This window comes from Haliotis cracherodii, unplaced genomic scaffold (genome assembly GCF_022045235.1).
Source record: "Haliotis cracherodii isolate W230 unplaced genomic scaffold, xgHalCrac1.p SCAF_2, whole genome shotgun sequence".
NCBI lineage: Eukaryota > Metazoa > Mollusca > Gastropoda > Lepetellida > Haliotidae > Haliotis > Haliotis cracherodii.
Genome location: NW_027266275.1, coordinates 16338227 through 16357161, shown reverse-complemented (window position 1 = coordinate 16357161; position 18935 = coordinate 16338227). Strand labels below are relative to the sequence as shown.

At 38.6% G+C, this 18935-nt stretch overlaps 1 protein-coding gene across 7 annotated transcripts in view; it reads right to left on the bottom strand.

The window, feature by feature from the left end:
• LOC139469879 (early endosome antigen 1-like) overlaps positions 1 to 18935 on the bottom strand; it is a 129242-nt gene that overhangs the window by 71944 nt on the left and 38363 nt on the right. For all 7 annotated transcript variants that reach the window (XM_071252199.1, XM_071252194.1, XM_071252196.1 and 4 more), the window contains exons 2-4: positions 14854 to 14934; positions 2662 to 2727; positions 1731 to 1882 (exon numbers count right to left, since the gene is read on the bottom strand). In XM_071252199.1, coding sequence (XP_071108300.1) covers positions 1731 to 1852 — 122 coding nt within the window. In that variant the 5' untranslated portion in view covers positions 1853 to 1882; positions 2662 to 2727; positions 14854 to 14934. The remainder of the gene's footprint in view (positions 1 to 1730; positions 1883 to 2661; positions 2728 to 14853; positions 14935 to 18935) is intronic.

Sequence of the window (18935 nt, the reverse complement as noted above, 5' to 3'; positions counted from 1 at the left end):
TTTCTATTTTATATTTGCAATCAAGCAAAATATACACTGTGCAAATGAAATCCAAACAAAATGCATTTTCTTTCAGACAAATGACCATCTGTTCTCAACACTCATTTTTACACAAAATACAAAGCAATAGTTATTGTAGGAAAACATTACACCGAAAGCTCTTATAGATTTTTTCACAAAATCAATCTCACATAACTGATCGTTTTGATGAGACTCCACAGTAAAAAGAATAAAAAATTCCGAAGGAAGAAAAGATAATGATGCTATTATCAAAATCTAAGACTGAGTGCTATCTTACACCAGTTTGGAAAAAAAAGTTCTAATGAAGAGATAAACTGGTTCCCTGACATCAGATACACCCAACGTTGCACTGGATAGTGTTTGTGTTTTACAGACTGGAGCCCAGTCTCTGCAGAAGGTCATCATAAGTGCCGAGGTGTGTGAAATCCATCAACTTGATGTGAGGACATAACTTCGTCTGTACATTCTCCATGTCATAAACCAGCAGGCTAGACACCAACAGACCTACTACATCCCTGTGGGTGTCTGACAGCCATACCAGTTATCATAAATGACTTGACCTGCATACTTAGCACATAGGACATCCTTGCCACAAGAAATCTTTTCTCACTGGCTGAGAATGAGACATGTCTGGATTTAACCCGCTTGGATACAATGGATTAGTCTGTCTTACAGACCCTGATACAAATATACATCAAATACAGCCCATGCAAGTCTATAATGTTTGGCAAGTCTAGATTACTGCAGTATCTGAAAATCAAGAGAGTCACTGGGCTCCCTTTTATTATATTTTTATTAAGATAACTGAACAACTGTTTCTTTCTGTACGATATGTTCATTTCAGAGACTAGATGTTAGTCTAACAATGGAAGTGTTTTGACTGTTCTAAATACATATCTTTATACTTGGGTGAGAAAAGGTCACCAGTACCTCATGCTTATCTTAATAGGTTTCTTACAGGAATATCTGGATGAGTGTGTTATGCTTATGCTGTCAACTACTGGTTTGTCTGGCCAAGGTCTGATCACACCCGGAACTACTGTGACCCTGAATCCACTGTTTGTAATGGTGAGGATGAGAGGTAAGGAGATTCACAGAGTACACACCCTAACACTGTGACAAGGTAGGGATAAGAGGTCACAGGATTCACACCAGAATCTGTAAACAACTGAACAGACCTGTGCCTACCTGCCACTGTGACAAAAAAGGGTTAGGACATGAACGCAGACCGGTGCCACGGATTACACAACCTTAGTAACCACTGTGACAGAGAAGGCCGAGAAGGAGAGCATTCATGGTAGAATATGTCCACCATCATTTAGACCAGTGCCACAGACTACATAACCTACCATTGTGACAGAGAAGGCCGAGAAGGAGAGCATTCATACCAGAATCTGTCCACCATCAAGAAGACCAGTGCCACAGACTACATAACCTTCCACTGTGACAGAGAAGGCCGGGAATGAGAGCATTCATACCAGAATCTGTCCACCATCAAGAAGACCAGTGCCACAGACTACATAACCTTCCACTGTGACAGAGAAGGCCGAGAATGAGAGCATTCATACCAGAATCTGTCCACCATCAAGAAGACCAGTGCCACAGACTACATAACCTTCCATCGTGACAGAGAAGGCCAAGAAGGAGAGCATTCATACCAGAATCTGTCCACCACCAGGTAGACCAGAGCTACAAACTACTTAACCTACCATTGTGACTCTTCCTTAGACTCTCCCTTGACATAGATGGTCTTCTCAGGGGTCATGACAGACACAGAGTTGATGTGGCCGGTCACCTTCTCTGCTTCCTGGACATCGGAACATTTGTTCATGTCGATGGTGCCCTGCGGTACCGTGTCAGGCTGCAACACAACACCACATCGTAATCCCATCATGTTCAGACAAACAATACAAGAAGTAACTACAAGCTAGAAACACTATCCTTATATCTCATGATTAAACCTTGTACATACAGTAAACTACGGTTATAACTAACTCAAAGGGACCACTGATTTAAGTTGGAAATAACTGTAGTTCATTATAAACATAAATACCACATATATAGAGCAATGGCCGGGACCAAAAAATAAGTTTGTTATATCCGTCAGTTTGTTATAAGCCTGTTCATTATAAGTGTAGTTTACTGGATATAGTTCGAGTAGTGCATATCCAAATTTGGCAACTTCACCTTTAGTTCATATTATTGCCATTGCAATTTGCTTGACTGATTATCCAAATTAAGACACAGTAATGCACATAAATTTAGGACTTTCATCACGATGACAAGGAGTCTTATGGATGACAACTTCTATATTATGCATACACAATGTTTCAGGGCCCCGTTCCACAAAGTGATCTTAGCGCTAAGTCGATCGTAACTCCCATTCTTTAACACTGACTTACGACAATCGTAGCACTAGGATCGCTTTGTGGAACGGGGCCCAGGGCTACTTCTTGCCCTTTCACCAGGTGTGCCTGATGTGAATGTGTGACCAAGAAGTTATCCATAATAATGTTCCTTGCCATGCTTAATCTAACCTCTAAATGCCTAAAAAGACTTTCATTTGAGAGATATTGTATAAAATATGAAAATAAACATTCCTAGTGTAGAAAAATAAGAAAAGTTGGCAATTCTACTTACATTATCATCCACAGACCATGTGAGCTCGGCATCATCGTACAAAACAAAGAACCGCCGCTGCCATCTCTAGAAAAGATAGAAAAGGGGAAAAATTGAATGTTTGCAAAACTGTACACATATCTGCACACATGACAACAAAGTCATGGCCTAACAATTGTTGAATTAACTAACTGAGGTTAGCAGTGTCTTTGTCACATGCAAAGTTGGCCCACACACTGATACAGGACTGCTTGGCTTCACTGGTTCAAGAGTGGCATCAAATTCACTCAGTCATGGGACATTTTACACCTCTAAATTCAAACTATCTAAAGCAATTACGAAAAGACCAAATCTTTCATTGGCATTTCAAAGCCGATCCTGCAGGCTAAAACTAAAATCAGTTTAGGCTTGTTACAATTTATTTTGGTTCAGAAGGTGACGGAGCGATAGCCCAAGAGTAAGTGGCAAAACAATAATTTAGAGAATGTCATCCCTCTTGGCCACTTTCTCATGTGGCTTGTCCATAAAGCAAGAGCATCCATCTTTATTTAATAGCCCTGTGCATACCTGTTTATTGGTGCCGAACTGAAGCAATTATCAATCAATCCCACAAATCCATCAATTTCCCTAATCTGAGCTTATTTCAAAGTATTGACATTATAAACATTCCACCATTAGCCCAGCCAGATGTTTTTGTTTAATTTAATCTAAACAAAGATGTTTCCGGGTTTTTCAATAAGCACTAACTTTGAATAAGAGCATGTCCATATGAGGGCTAAGCTTGCCCAGCTGGCATTTATCTTAATGCAAAGTGATGCCCACTTCCGAGGAACCTGTCAAAACCATGACCAAGATTTCTCCTAATGCACTATGTAGGGCTTAATCTCCCATGTCACTCCGGACCAAGGGGTTATCATCAGCAGCACGTTACACTGACAGACAGGGACTCCATGTACAGATGATGTAAGCCTTCACAGGCTCCTACACTGTTATCACTAGAAGAAATGGAAAGTTTATCTACTGCTGATAGCAGCTGTGATGGTCTTGTAAAAGTGTGATAACACATATAATTGATGACAGGGTATCTCCATAACATGCATGGCGTATTCCAAACTTAATCAGAATGGCCTGCAATGATGATGAGACTCATTAATCACAAATAAGGAGGTTTGCCTTTTCCTACTTTTGGTTTTGAGTGGAAACGTGGAGAGACCATTTTTTAAAGTTTGCAAACATATACAGAATCAATAAATTATGGTTTACGTTTCACTGAAGCATGTGTAGCACTCTGTTCAGGGCTATTTTACCTTAGCAAGAATAACATGTGTTGGAAATAATGTAAGTTAAACAAGATAGAAGATGAAAAACACTTCCTTTTGTACTGTCCGAATTATAGTTACAAAAGACAGTTACTTCTTCAAACACTGGATTTGTTAAACTGCCGAAATGATAACAAAATATTTGCTAATATCTTCAACCCCCCAAAAAACAAAAAGCAAAATATGTTACACAAATTATCTCATAGACAATGTCAGGATAAGACATTAGAGTATCTACACCAAGTGTAGCTGCCAGCCACCTCATGATATATATAAATGTTGATATATAGTGAATAAAAAAAATATGTAATGTACATTATGTATATCTACCTCTCATGTCTATAATTATATTTATTCCCATATGTAGATAGTCTGTACCCTGCCCTACAAGGGTGTTCTGTACAATAAAAAATTCTTGATTCTTGTAGACGAAACTAAAATCAATGTTAGTAAGCTGAGGTAATTGGATTGTCTCCTGATCATGTGGATCCTTCCAGTGATTGCTCCGGAAGAAAGTAACTCTTTGTTGAAAAATGACCTCATCAATATAATTACCTAGATCTATCTTCACTATCTCCGTCATCATGTTTTGTTCAATACTTAAAAGTAGAACACAATTCACAACATAAGCTACTCCAAAACTATGTCCCTTACAACTAGTCAGACGTGTCTGGATCTATTGTTCTTTGGGGGCACGGGTGGCCCAGTCGTCTAAGGCGCCGCGATTCGCTGTGCAGAGTTGCGTCCCTTAGGCATGCCAGAAACCTATGATTGTGGGTTCGAATCCCGGGTTCGCCCCGATTATGTTTCTAGGTTTGTCAGCACCATACCCGTGCTCGTGGGTTTCACCGAGATGGTAATTTTCTGAGACCTGCATCACTTGGGGCTTTCCTCCCACATTAAGCTGACACGCCGTGATATGACTGGAATACTGTTAAAAGCGGCGTTAACCCAACTCACTCACTCACTCACTATTGTTCTTTAAAATGAAAGTCGAACAATTCACAAGCGATGTGAACAGGAAAGTAAATCAACAGCTCTTCCATGACACTAAACATCTATCCCTTGTCAGCACTACAGTCAATTATCACTGTGATGTAATTTATTGGCATCCACACAGCTGTTTCCTGACAGATTATTTTCATTTGGCTATAATGGATATAGATGATGCCATTAACCATCTCACAGAGATCTTTTACCTCAAACCCTGCTTGTTGCCTATGCTAAAAGAATCTACCTGAGCATGCCGATGCCAAGGCACCCAACATAAGACAGTACTGAAGTTTTTATGAGGCATTTGGCCATCTCATCACAAAGGCTAAGAACAAAGTATCAAGACAAAGAAACGAATGTCTAAACTGATAACTTTTGAGAGAAATTATTGGGTATATGTTACACTGGAATGTTGGTTATGTTGGCAAGTACCAAGACCGTGTGTCCCTCCCTACTTAGACTATTATGTAATGAATTATAAATGGAAAGCAGGTAGGAAAACAAATGGGAACTTGCCAAGAGAATGTGTGTCTCTGGTTATATACATCAGCTGTTGAAATATGCACTGTTGTACATTTACTGCCTGTCAGCTGTAATATATGGTGTTACTGACTGGGGAAATAACTTAATAACATCCTGTGGGGTCGTGACAATAAGCCTATTAATATCCTTAATGGTATGTTAATTGTTATGAAAAAATGTTAACCTCAGTTGTATTATTTGGCACTTGATAGTTAGACGTGAACTTGTATCTTGAACCTGTTTATGTTCGGAAGTTAAATAAGAGAGAGAAAAAACTTTTCAATAAACAAAAGAAACCGCAACTAGAAGTTGAGTCCATTGTACGATTCCGACCACATCACTTTCAAATAGTGATGATATCAGGTGTTTTCGCGAAAAGGTGAGCATATCCTGCCCCACCATCCCAAATACATGCAAAGGCAAGTCTAAAGCAAATTCAAATTCACCTCACAGTATCAAAACATACTAATTAACTAACTACATAAAATTTGTATCAGTACAATTTACCCTGTTCCTGTTTACATGTAACTTATTGGCTCTCACCTATATTCATATTACCGTAACACCTCAAAACAGCTTGTCGTAAGAGTCGACTAACGGGACTGGGTGGTCAGTCTCGCTGACTTGGTTGATGCATGTCATCAATCCCATTTGCGTGGATTGATGCTCATGATGTCAACCACTGGATTGTCTGGTCCAGACACGATTATTTACAGACCACCATCATATAGCTGGAATATTGCCAAGAGCAGCATCAAACAACAAACAAACCAAACCAATCAAAACAACTTCACTGTGATGTAAGAATTCTTGTTTTCTTGAATAAAAAAAAACAAAAATAATCAGAGTAACATTTTCATGAAAAATTAATACTAATAATGTTTACTTAAGTTTCTCAGGCAGCACTAACAGCCAGGAAGAAATCATGAGAGTGTTAGCCCCAGTGCATGCTACAAAGTAGACTGACATTCAGTCCCTACAATGTTTTATCTTATTTAACATATATATCGACAAAATAAAACAAAATAAAAATAACCGAAAAAAAAACCCCAGAACCATCCTTAATTTCAGAGCTGAGGCAATCTAGACTTGCCAAATCATACTGGACTTGACATGGACCCTTTTTTTAACGTATTCTCCAGGGTCTATGTGACAGACTAGCTACAAAGTAGTAAGGTCAGAGTGAGTGAGTGAGTTGGGTTTAACGCCACTTTTAACAGTATTCCAGTTATATCGCGGTGTGTCAGCTTAATGTGGGAGGAAAGCCCGAAGTGATGCAGGTCTCAGACGTTTAACACCTCGGTGAAACCCACGAGCACGGGTATGGTGCTGACAAACCTAGAAACATAATCGGGGCAAACTGTAATAGGGTCAGGGGAACCCAGGGCTGACTATCTCTACCATCTGAGCTGAGCAAAAAGGTGAGGACAATAGGTCAGGCACTGCCTCATGGCATCTATTCTATCGTTGAAACTTTGCCATAATTCAAGATAAATGATGCACACTTCAGGCTATTAACTCAAGTATTTCTAAACCATCCACCTACACAAGCATGAAATCATGTCAGTTAGCATAGCAACCTCATAGTAATGGAATGATCAGTATGTTCCTAGTAAGATGAATGCTTGATTGGAATTTTTATTGCTTATATAAATATTCTAACATATTGTTGATGGTCATCTCAACAGAAGTGTCCATGACAGACTGGTGGTATGAGAAAAGAGATGTAAATGTGACTTACAGGAGGGAGAAATGTTCAGAAAGTAATTTCACAATTTCATGAGAGCATGGTTTGAGTCAAAGTTCAAAATGACAAAATATTTGTGGAAATAAATAAGAATCAGCTTACTCGGAAAAGGCAGTGAGATGAAATGGGGTTTAACATTGCTTTCAAGTTCAGGTTAGAATCAGTCTTAGCAACCCATGCTTGTTAAAAGAGGCAACTAACAGAAATTGGGGGTCAGGTTCCCGGACTTGGTTCATGCATGTCATCAAGTCCCAGTTGTGTCAATTAATACTTGGGGTGTCAATCACTGGATTGTCTGGTCCATATTTAATTATATACAGATCACCATCATGTAGCTGGAATATTGATGAGTGCTGCGTTAAACAACAAACAAACAACAATTTTTTCACTTTCAATGGGCATGATAAAATGTGTGTTGTCTGCTTGTACTGATCGGAGCTTATGCCAGATTAACAGTGTTCAATAAGCCAGCTGAGATATTATGCCTCAGTTTCACATGGATACCCCACTTGCCACATTAACATTATCACTGATTCCAAACTGAATCCAGTCCTTGTTTTATCCCACCAATGTTGGGTAACAAGTGCCGTCTTGTAATTTCTTGTTATGACATGGCCTGAGGAACCTACCAATCTTCAGGCCGACGCTCGATCCACTACACCACAACAACAATATTGTGGTTAAATGATGTTGTGCTATAAATAATCAAGTTTGGACAATGCTGGGCTAGAAAAACCTGTGAGGGAAAGCATGCGATCAATGCTACACCATACTTATTTCATTTCAGATAGAAAAACAATTATCCTTTATATACTTTTTTATCCCATGCTAAAAGCACCATTAACAACAGATGAATTCATGAATGATTGATCTACTGTGTTCAAATCGTCTATCCAAACATGTTTCATAAGATATGTAACACTGAAAAGTCTATCCAGAACATCCCATTCGGTTCTAATCTTAAATCTATTTATCCTGAAAAACCTGCTGCCAATTACATTTGATGTAGAAATGCACCTGAGCATGGCAAACATCATCTGTTCAAATCAGTGCAACATTTTTTACAACCATGTTTCAGAGCGGCAAGATGCCATCAAACAGGAAGAATTGCTAGCTACTTCCTGCGAAGTACAGATGTATGGTCACCAATAATCACTTTCTGACAGATGAGAATTTCAAGTAGATAACGGATGTCCTTCATATAAACATCCACTAAAACAGGAAACAATTGATGATGTACTTGACTCATTGTGTTGTTAGTTCCACTTGAGTTTGAATGCGAGTAAGTTTTAATATTCCAGCTATATGACAGCTGACTGTAAATGATCAAGTCTGGACCAGACAATCCCATGATCTATATCATGAGGCCAAGCCATCATCCAAATCTGAACCAGACAATCCCATGATCTTTATCGTGAGGCAAAGCCATCAACCAAGTCTGAACCAGACAATCCCATGATCTATATCATGAGGCCAAGCCATCATCCATGTCTGAACTAGACAATCCCATGATCTATATCATGAGGCCAAGCCATCATCCATGTCTGAACTAGACAATCCCATGATCTATATCATGAGGCAAAGCCATCAACCAAGTCTGAACCAGACAATCCCATGATCTATATCATGAGGCCGAGTCATCAACCAAGTCTGAACCAGACAATCCCATGATCTATATCATGAGGCCAAGCCATCATCCATGTCTGAACTAGACAATCCCATGATCTATATCATGAGGCAAAGCCATCATCCAAGTCTGAACTAGACAATCCCATGATCTATATCATGAGGCCAAGCCATCATCCATGTCTGAACTAGACAATCCCATGATCTATATCATGAGGCCAAACCATCATCCATGTCTGAACTAGACAATCCCATGATCTATATCATGAGGCCAAGCCATCATCCATGTCTGAACCAGACAATCCCATGATCTATATCATGAGGCCAAGCCATCATCCAAGTCTGAACCAGACAATCCCATGATCTATATCATGAGGCTAAGCCATCATCCAAGTCAGACCCAGACGATCCCATGATCTTTATCGTGAGGCTAAGCCATCAACCAAGTCAGAACCAGACAATCCCATGATCTATATCATGAGGCTAAGCCATCATCCAAGTCAGACCCAGACGATCCCATGATCTTTATCGTGAGGCTAAGCCATCAACCAAGTCAGAACCAGACAATCCCATGATCTATATCATGAGGCCAAGCCATCATCCATGTCTGAACCAGACAATCCCATGATCTATATCATGAGGCCAAGCCATCATCCAAGTCTGAACCAGACAATCCCATGATCTATATCATGAGGCCGAGTCATCAACCAAGTCTGAACCGGCTGCTACAACAAGCAATATTATCTTTGCCCGATTTCATTTCTGATTGGGTTGTTGAGCATATATAATAACAGCACTCTTTTACCAAAAAACAATTAAACTAGAAGATGTGTGAAAGATACATAAACGATCACTTCACTCAACCTCACAATATCATCATTGTCATCTTACATGCATTGAGAAGGCAAAATAAAACAATTGGTATGTCTTCCTTTTCCAGAAATAATGCTACATTTATGAAATATTCATGTCAACATTATGAAACACAAATTTCAAAGGTGAAACTAGTTTATTTTTCCAGAAGAGATGCTGTTTGAATAATTAATGTCAGGAAGCTAATGCCAAGCGTTATCATTACCCTTGTCATATGTCAGACACGTCATATTCACAAGGGGTGGCCAACTTTCTATACGTTTCATTTGCAGATAGTCAGAGACAAGACAGATAGTTAGCAGGACATGACCACTGTTAGTATCTATTGGCAAAACAAGAAATGGCTTCAGAAAATATTTGTCTGAGCCAATATCCTGAACCTGATGAGTATGATACACCCATAAATATAATTAAAACAGAGGTGGTGGTGGTGGTGGGGTGTGTGGGGTGTGGGGGTGGGGTGTGGGATGTGGGGTGTGGGGGTGGGGTGGGTGGGGTGTGGGGTGTGGGGGTGGGGTGGGTGGGGTGTGGGGGTGGGGTGTGTGTGTGTGTGTGTGTGTTGGGGGGGGGGGGGGGGGGGGTTGAGGAGAGAGAGAGGTGTGAAGCCACATCTGTGAAGGTATAACTTGAGATGGATTCACCATATTTATCTCAAAGCAGCATTTCCAACATGATGGGCATAACTGCTTACTGCAGGAGGTTATTACATGAAGTCTCAGGGGGAAATTAATTTGCATGTGTGATGGGTGCTACGGATGGGGCAGTGATTCGTGACCACATGCTTACGATATACGGAAGCATATGCTGGACTCTGCTTGAGTAGACTTCTCATGATTGGGGAAATTTTAATTGTTTTTGTCACTTTTATTTGCAGACAGCTTTTTCAAGAAAGACAAAAAATTTATAAAACTGATACACATACCTGACAATTCTGTTAAATTTGCTTTCACAATAAAAGTCACCCTCTCATGCCCGACTATTGTTATCAGGTTATGAGGCAATGGTATGGGTTCTTAAATATTCAGACAAGTGCCAAACAAATATTTTTCAAAATGCATTTCTATAACCCATGGTAAAATTCCGACTAAATCATAAGCATGTGTCTATGAATCAACAGCAAATATTGATTATGCCATGTAAAGCTAATTGTCTGTTGATAAATATATCTATATCTCTATATCTAAAGAGTTAAAAAGAAACCTGACTTCAGCTATGTTACTGTCCTTGCTAAGGTATTTCATGACTCACTATTTTTTTGTTTTGAGAAAAAAGAGTAATGACTTCTTTTTTTAAAGCTAAAAAAGCTAAAATGCAATGTGTTTTTGCTATTACATAAACAGCAGTGAAGTATATGATGTGAATATCAGTTCAAGCACTACACCACGTTTCATCTACTGACCGACAGACCAAAGTTTAGAAATTGTTTTGATGTGATATTTTGATGCCTTAAAATGTTTCTATTTCAAAGGAAATTATTATTTAATGACCATTGGGACTGTAATATATCACACAAGCTTTACAATCAATTACTATCCTTTCTTTGTGATGTTGTGTTGATGACATGGAACTGAATATACAACTATACATATCTTTAAAAAAGTGTAAAAAAGCAGGATTCTTGGGTCAAGTGAAACCCTAGTGAGGCAAGCAGGTCTAATAAGTTTCAAGATTTTTACAAACCATATAGAATGCAATTATGGTTCATTTACTGCTGATAGGCAAAGGATCATAATCAATTGGGATAGCTGACATAAGCAGATTCTGGCATGGCTAAGGGATGCAACTCTGCATATAAAAATTGAGGTCCTAGAGCATGTACACACACCTTCAAATTAGAAGCTGCAAATACAGTTGATTGTTTTCCACAATAATTTCTCTATCCATCAGTCTCATACACACGCACAAAAAATCCCAAAACATTTAATTTTTCCACATGTTGTTTTCTTCAGTTGACAAAAGTATATCAAATCATGCTTACATTGTACATCTATGTTAGAGTTATTTCAGCAGGTCGAGGAGATGGTGTTTTCACAGACTTAATCTACTGTAATTTTGTCATTTTATTTGAAATATTGTAGAAAGTAAGCCTGCCAATTGTACTTGTCAACAGATAGTCAAAGTAGACACAATTTATGATAACAACTTCTTTAATCACTGTAAAGTCCTTTATAGTAAGTCAAGAAGCTGTTATACATAAATTGTGTCTACTTTGTCATCCGTCAACTTCTAAGTAATGTCTATCAAACAATTCAACAGGTAGATGATGTCTGTGAAACACTTGTTTATGATAAACATAACATTCTGACAGTGTCCATTTACATCATGGAGACTCACGATACAGCAGTATCTCCCTTTCAACACTTCTACTCTGAAAACATAAGCAAGATTACTAAAGCCGATGTGACATGCTGCATGTAAACATTTCAGAAAGATGGCAGCACTTCATTCTGATCAGAAAACATACAGCATCTAAACAAGTTAAACGAGAAATGGAAAATTTATACCAAAGACAATCTATAGTCTTGTGTTAGATCTTGTGTCAAAAGATGAAGAAGTATGTATTTCAACATACAAACTACAGTGATGTTTTAAGCTGGATTTTAGCTCTTGTAAAAGTGAGGTGAAATAGGGTTTAACGTTGCATCCAAGAATATTGCACTTACATAGCAACGTGCCTGCACGTACTAGTCTGGACTGATGCCGATTTATACTGCTAGCCAACTGAGATACCATGTCGCAATTGAACATGAATACTCCACTCAGACACAGTATACTGACGCCAAGCCGACCAGTCCTTGTTTTAGCCCCTTAATGCCGAGCGCCAGACAGGGTAACAACAAGTACCATCTTTTGGTATGACACGTCTGGGGATCGAACCCCGGACCTTCCACTCTCCGGGCGGACGCTCTACCACCAGACCACGAAGGCAGTCGTCTAGTAAAAGAATGGACCTTGAAGTCACAGATAAATATATGCAAACATGTATCTAGAGTATGTTTTGGAAGAAGTGGAGGGCACGTATATCTTATATCATAGAGGATGTCTGCTGGTAAATATTCAGCGTATTTAAGGTACCATAGGTACTTTTAATATCTCAATGTTTTTATCTCTCTTTCCCGTTGAAAAAAGAAGGGGTTTGCATTCATTCCATTGAGTGAATTGTGGTTCCTTAGATGACTGGGCCACCATTGCTGATGTCCCGAAAATAATTTTAGTTAGTGTGATTGAAGCCAAAATACAGGATTTTTGGCAGATATGTAATAGGGGTAGAAGTTTTGTAGAATTACTAATTTTAGAAGCTTTATATAAGAATGTTTTGTGAACTGGATCATTTAACCTTTGCAATGTTTTAACTCTGTGAACAAAAAAATAATAATATTCATATTTATACGCACCAAACTTGCACCCCAAAGCACGCACAAAGCGTTGCACTATTACCCCAGTCAAAGGACCAGTGTGCTCTTGATTTTCATTCTCAACACCCTGGTGAGTACAAAACCTAATCTGCCTAGGATTAACAGTCACATTGCCATCTCATCCTGTTAGGTACCCTTCATTGCTGGTTCAACAGAGGCATGTGTCTTGCCCAAGGAGACACAATGTGTACTACAGTGTGGGGTAGGACCGAAGCCCTAGAAACTCAAAGGAGTCAAACTGCCAAAACATGAAAAGTGGTCAGCCATCAAACTACTCTCCGCAACTCTATTTACTAACTTCAGGTTAAAGAATATGAATTACAAAATGATAGCAGTAGCATTACCAATGGGACAAGTAATGTGAGAGCTATGATCGTCATATCAACAATGCACTGAAGTGTCTGAAAGGGCTAGCCCCAATACAGCTCTGTTCCAAGTGACCATAGGGCAATGCCGTAACTCTCAACACTGACATACGCTAATCGTAGCAAAGAGATAACTCAAAGGTCTATGAGCATAGTAACTTGGAACACAGACTTACGTTTATCATAGGACGGTTATCATAGAACGGAAGGGGACAAAGTGTATCTAAACAGTTGGTGTGAGGAGAACATCCCATAATGTTCCCATTTATCTCTTTACCCCTACAGTGATACTCAGTAACATCCAAGAAGCATAGCACCAAGGAATATAAGGTTTATCTCTCCACTACATAGAGCAGTCAGTGAGCCATATAGACTGCAGCCTTGTGAAGAACTGCTACCATGTAGATCTACAAGGCACATCTGCATGTCAGACAGTTAATCGTGCCAGATAACATTGCCAACTGTTTATCATCGACTTGAGGAGTTTATCCGTCAGCACACAGTTGTTAAGCTGGTCGTGTGGTATAAAATAATATTGGTTTGTGGAACATATGGAGTGAACTTTAATAAGGAAAACATGGTTCCTGTTTCTCTGAGTACAAAATAGCATCATGTTTTTTGGTGCTGTGCAATAGATTCGACATAATCAAAAACAGACATGACAGAACTTTAACAAGTTCACAATTGTTTGTAAACTACTCTCATGGATGGACAGCATTGGCCAGGCACTCTGCCCTCATAACCTGAATGTTGTGTTAGTGATCTCATCTTACAAAACATGATGTATCTATGTCAAAATGCTCTGAATCATATTGACAATTTGGGATAGATTTTCCAACTGAATTTCCGCATTGTCAGCATTTCTTCCAATGTTTTCTTCAACATACGTTCAACAAATGCTTACAGTAATCTCAGTTACGTTTTCATTTGTGTTGTTATTCACACACATTTCTGTTACTCTCCATCCCTTTGATAGACTATTTTAGAATTATCAACATTTTCCCCAAACCAATCTTAAAATATTTTACAAAACCTAAAAACCCTAAAAGTCAATAACATACCAACAATCTAAGTTTATCAGTAGCAACTGTCGGAGAATATTAAACTAACAATTGTTTTTTTCCCACTTTATTCACAACGAAAATAAGGACTGTCGATCTTGACAGTGTTCTTTAAATCTATTCCTCACATAAAATGACCAACAGCAGCCAATCCCAGTTGGGATACCTTATTGAGGATACAAGCCACAAAAACAGGTAATAAACATGACCTGACACCCGTGAGACAAAGCCATTATTCCTGTAGGTAACACACATTTGTTTATGTGGGTAAAGATTTGTGAAGCGACTTACCCTAGTTCTGTCAAGGGGGTTGTTGAAGTCGAAGCCGGGAGACACAAACAAGTATCCGCATTTTGACACTTTCCGTGACGCCTGAAACAAATAATATATTCATTACACTCATGATAAATAAACGACTCAGTCTACGTGAAAACATATGTCATGTACATGAATCTAGAACTTCCTGCTTGTACAATGTCACTCCCTACATCATTGTTGGGCATTACTGGAATTGTCTTGGTTGTTTAGAATTTAAAAGATCTGTTTAACTATTAACTTTTCACTTTATTCAAAAATTAATTTGGATTTAATTTTATTGATCAAGTGATGGCTACCATATAGACATATCTGCTAGCTATTAACATTGTTCCGCTTCTTTATTTGTATATTTGTTCATCTCTGAGTAAGGGGCCAGGTAGTCCAGTGGTAGAAGTGTTGGCTCATCATGCCAAAGACCTGGGTTGGATTTCAAACAACATGTAAAACTCACTCTTCAACAACCCATGCTAATGCATGCCGTAAAAGGCGACTATGCTTGTCGTAAAAGGCTACTATAGTTGTCGTAAGAGGCAACTAACAGGATTGGAACGTCAGGCTGACTGACTTGGTTGATGCACGTCATTGTACCCAATTGTGTGGATCGATGCTCATTCAGTCAATCACTGGATTTTCTGGCCCAAACTCGATTATTTACAGACCACCGTCATATAGCTGGAATATTGCTGAGTACAGTGCTAAACAACAAACAAATGTTGGAGTATTGCTACAAGCAACCATACTCACTCATTTACTCACTCAATCAATCATCAAACATAATTCATTTTCTTACATTATTAAAAAAATCATTTTGTTTCTGCCTTTCCCATTTTGTCATGCTAATTCTTTATTTATTCATTTACAATACAACCACCAAACATCATTTGTCTCTGCCCTTCCCTAATTGTGAGTGAACTAGCCCACTCTGCTATGTCCTGGTGAGTGTGTGGGCCGATCCAAGGTCGTTACAGGTGGGTGTCCTGACACACACAGGACTGACAGAACATTCCACACTGCACTGTGGTGGTGGATTCCTGTGGTCAACCACCGCAATCTCACAGTGCCTACTTCCTGTCTCTAAGAGATCGCACTTGCAGCAATTTCCGCCATGATGATATTATCTATTGACCCATCTAGGCATGAAATAACCCTGCTCCAGTGCTTTTTCAGCATAAAATTAAAAACTATTTTTGATTAAGTTCTACATTGTGTTCTGTGTTAAATAAAACTCAGGCAAGTTCCTAATGAAATAAAAACAGTAAATCAATATTCCCATGCTTCAAAATACCGATACATCCCACCATTCTCTGACAATTGATCGCTAATTACGGTGCTGCAAACGTGCAAGATGAAATGAGGTAGAAGTTGTTAAATCTTCATCCTATAGGGTTATCAAAGCCTTGATTTCTACAATACATCAAACCGAACGTGTAGAACACGGAAAAGCTTTAAACTTGTTACATGCACTTCAGTGTGTACGGTGGCGTCGCGTTGCTTCAGCACCACCTACAGTAACAGAATCACTTTAACATTGCCCGCATACCTTCAGCCTAGGGCTTGTTTTTACTGCTACTTGATTTGAAATTTTTAAGATGTTTTGAACACATTGCAGCAGTTCTGTTATTTACATTCTTGAGACCTTGTGACTATTTTTAGGATAGTTTCTGAGCCAAATCCAATAAAAAACATACACATTTTGTTTATCAAGATGAAACAATCATACTAATTTAAGGGTACCTGTTTAGTGTTACTTTCATTTGTGTAAGTCTTTGAAAGGCATTTAGAAGTCAGGGTTAGAAACTAACAGTTTTCGTCCACTAGTCCTTAGTCCTTATAATGATAACATATGGCAAAACCCTTAAAAAGGGCAAATTTCTACTAGTCCTTATGATACCTTTACCGTTGGGTAGTTTGGCAAGGACTATAGGACTAGTGCTAATTTCTAATGCTTGAAGTGATACACATAAGGAAGTGAATTTCTGGATGTCAACTTTTTTATTATGAAGGACGTAATGTTATGGAGCTTCACCTGATGAAGGCGTAAGTATATAACTCCCAAACATTGTGTTCCTCATAGAAATAAAAAAGTTGACATCCATAAATTCTCTTCCTTAAGGTGTGTGTGTTTTCCACCCCATACAAAAATATGAATAACATTTCCACAAAGCCATCTAAAAAAGCCATTTATTATTGTTTTTTTAGCAAATAATGAACATGTTTCAACTCCATTATGAAAGCAGCGTTTTAGATGCTCATCTAAAACACCATTTTGGAGTAGTATTCGTAATGTTTTGCTTTATAATCAGAATCCAAGGCACCATCAAATGTATGTCAAGTTATACATAACGTAAGTAAATCATAAAAATCCTGTATCAAAAACCTCACACTCCACAGGGTGTTCAAAATGTGAAATTCGAAACCTGAGTGTCATTATTTGGTACACTAAATATATTATCATTATGATAATTAATAAAGTCATATTGTATTTTAGGAACAATAGCTTTTAACTCTTTAACTGTTTGTATGCAACCTCAAGTGGATTTATATGTGCAGTGAAATTATCTTGTCTAACCTTAGAATGGATTCTGTTGGGCCTACTGTGAGTATGTTTCTACACTGCTTTTAGCAATATTCCACCAATATCACAGCAGGTGACACCAGAAATGGGCTTCACACATAGTACCCATGTGGGGAATCTAACTGGCGTGACAAGCGAACGCTTAACCACAAGGCTACCCCACCGCCCCTGTTGGGACTAAAATGCTACATCATCTTAACACATACAATGAGAAAATGTAGAGTTTCACTGTATATGACAATATATGCATATATGTATGTATATAAATAAATAACCATGTTTCTTACACAAGAATGACAAAATATTAAAGAAAATATTATAGAAAGAAACACTTTGCAGTATTTCCAATCTCATTAAAATCACATCTTAGTTCTCGCTACCGCTAAACAAAGATCTGAGGACATCCCATTACGTGTCGCGTCAGACCGACCTTGCGCGAACTTTGACCGACCAATGGAGTGACCAATCAGAAGGCAGCTTTCTCGTGCTTTACGGCACTAATTTCAAAGTGGTGACTACGCTTCAAAACATATTTTGACAAATTCTCGATTACAAATTTGAAACCTGAACAAAAGAACTTTCTGGAATGGCTAATAGATGGCCTAGATTGTATGGATTCAGTTGTTAAATATTGTTCGGAGTTAAAGTTTACGAGGTTAAATGATTAGAAATCACATTCCAACTGTCACTTTCATAATCTGGTAAGCGATGCTCTGATTGGTCGGATGAAAGGTCGTTCTGACGTGACCCCTAATGGGATGTCCTCAGATCTTTGTTTAGCGGTAGCGCGAACTAAGATCTGATTTTGATGAGATTGCAGTGTTTCCAAATAAATTGAAAATTAACAAAACCATTGTAATCCCCATGCGTGCATTCATTATATTGATACTGTGCCGTACACAGTAGCTATCAGCCTACAGGCAACATCCCCACACCTGGGTGGTCAGTGCATGAAGCATGGCATAAACCGAGTGGCTGTCCCTGTTTACATGATATCGGCCCAGTCAAATGTCAGTGTCAATAGTCACATTGATATACACACCAATCACTGAAGCACACATGCTTGCTCAACTATAACCTTTAGGAGCTCGTGCCTTGTTAGCCCATATTGACATGCATGCTTGGTAAATAAATACCCATCTAGAAATAGGCCCAACGGTCACAATAATCTATTATAATCATTTGTCGGTCTGACAAATCGGTGCTGTTTACACGAAACACTATATATCAAATTAAGCCATGCTAACTGTAGTTAAAATACAATATAGCGCAACAAGTGCCAAAGCGGCCATTACACATTATTTTCAACTCTGACATAAAACATGAGAAGTAAATTTCTACTGAAGGAACATTTGTTTAATATCCATGTCCGCTGTGACACAATGCATTCATTCAGGTTAATAGGTAGATGTTGAACTTTGCATGGGTCTGTAGAATGGCTATAACTATATTGTTGGTTTCTGCTCTATTATGCTTTCAC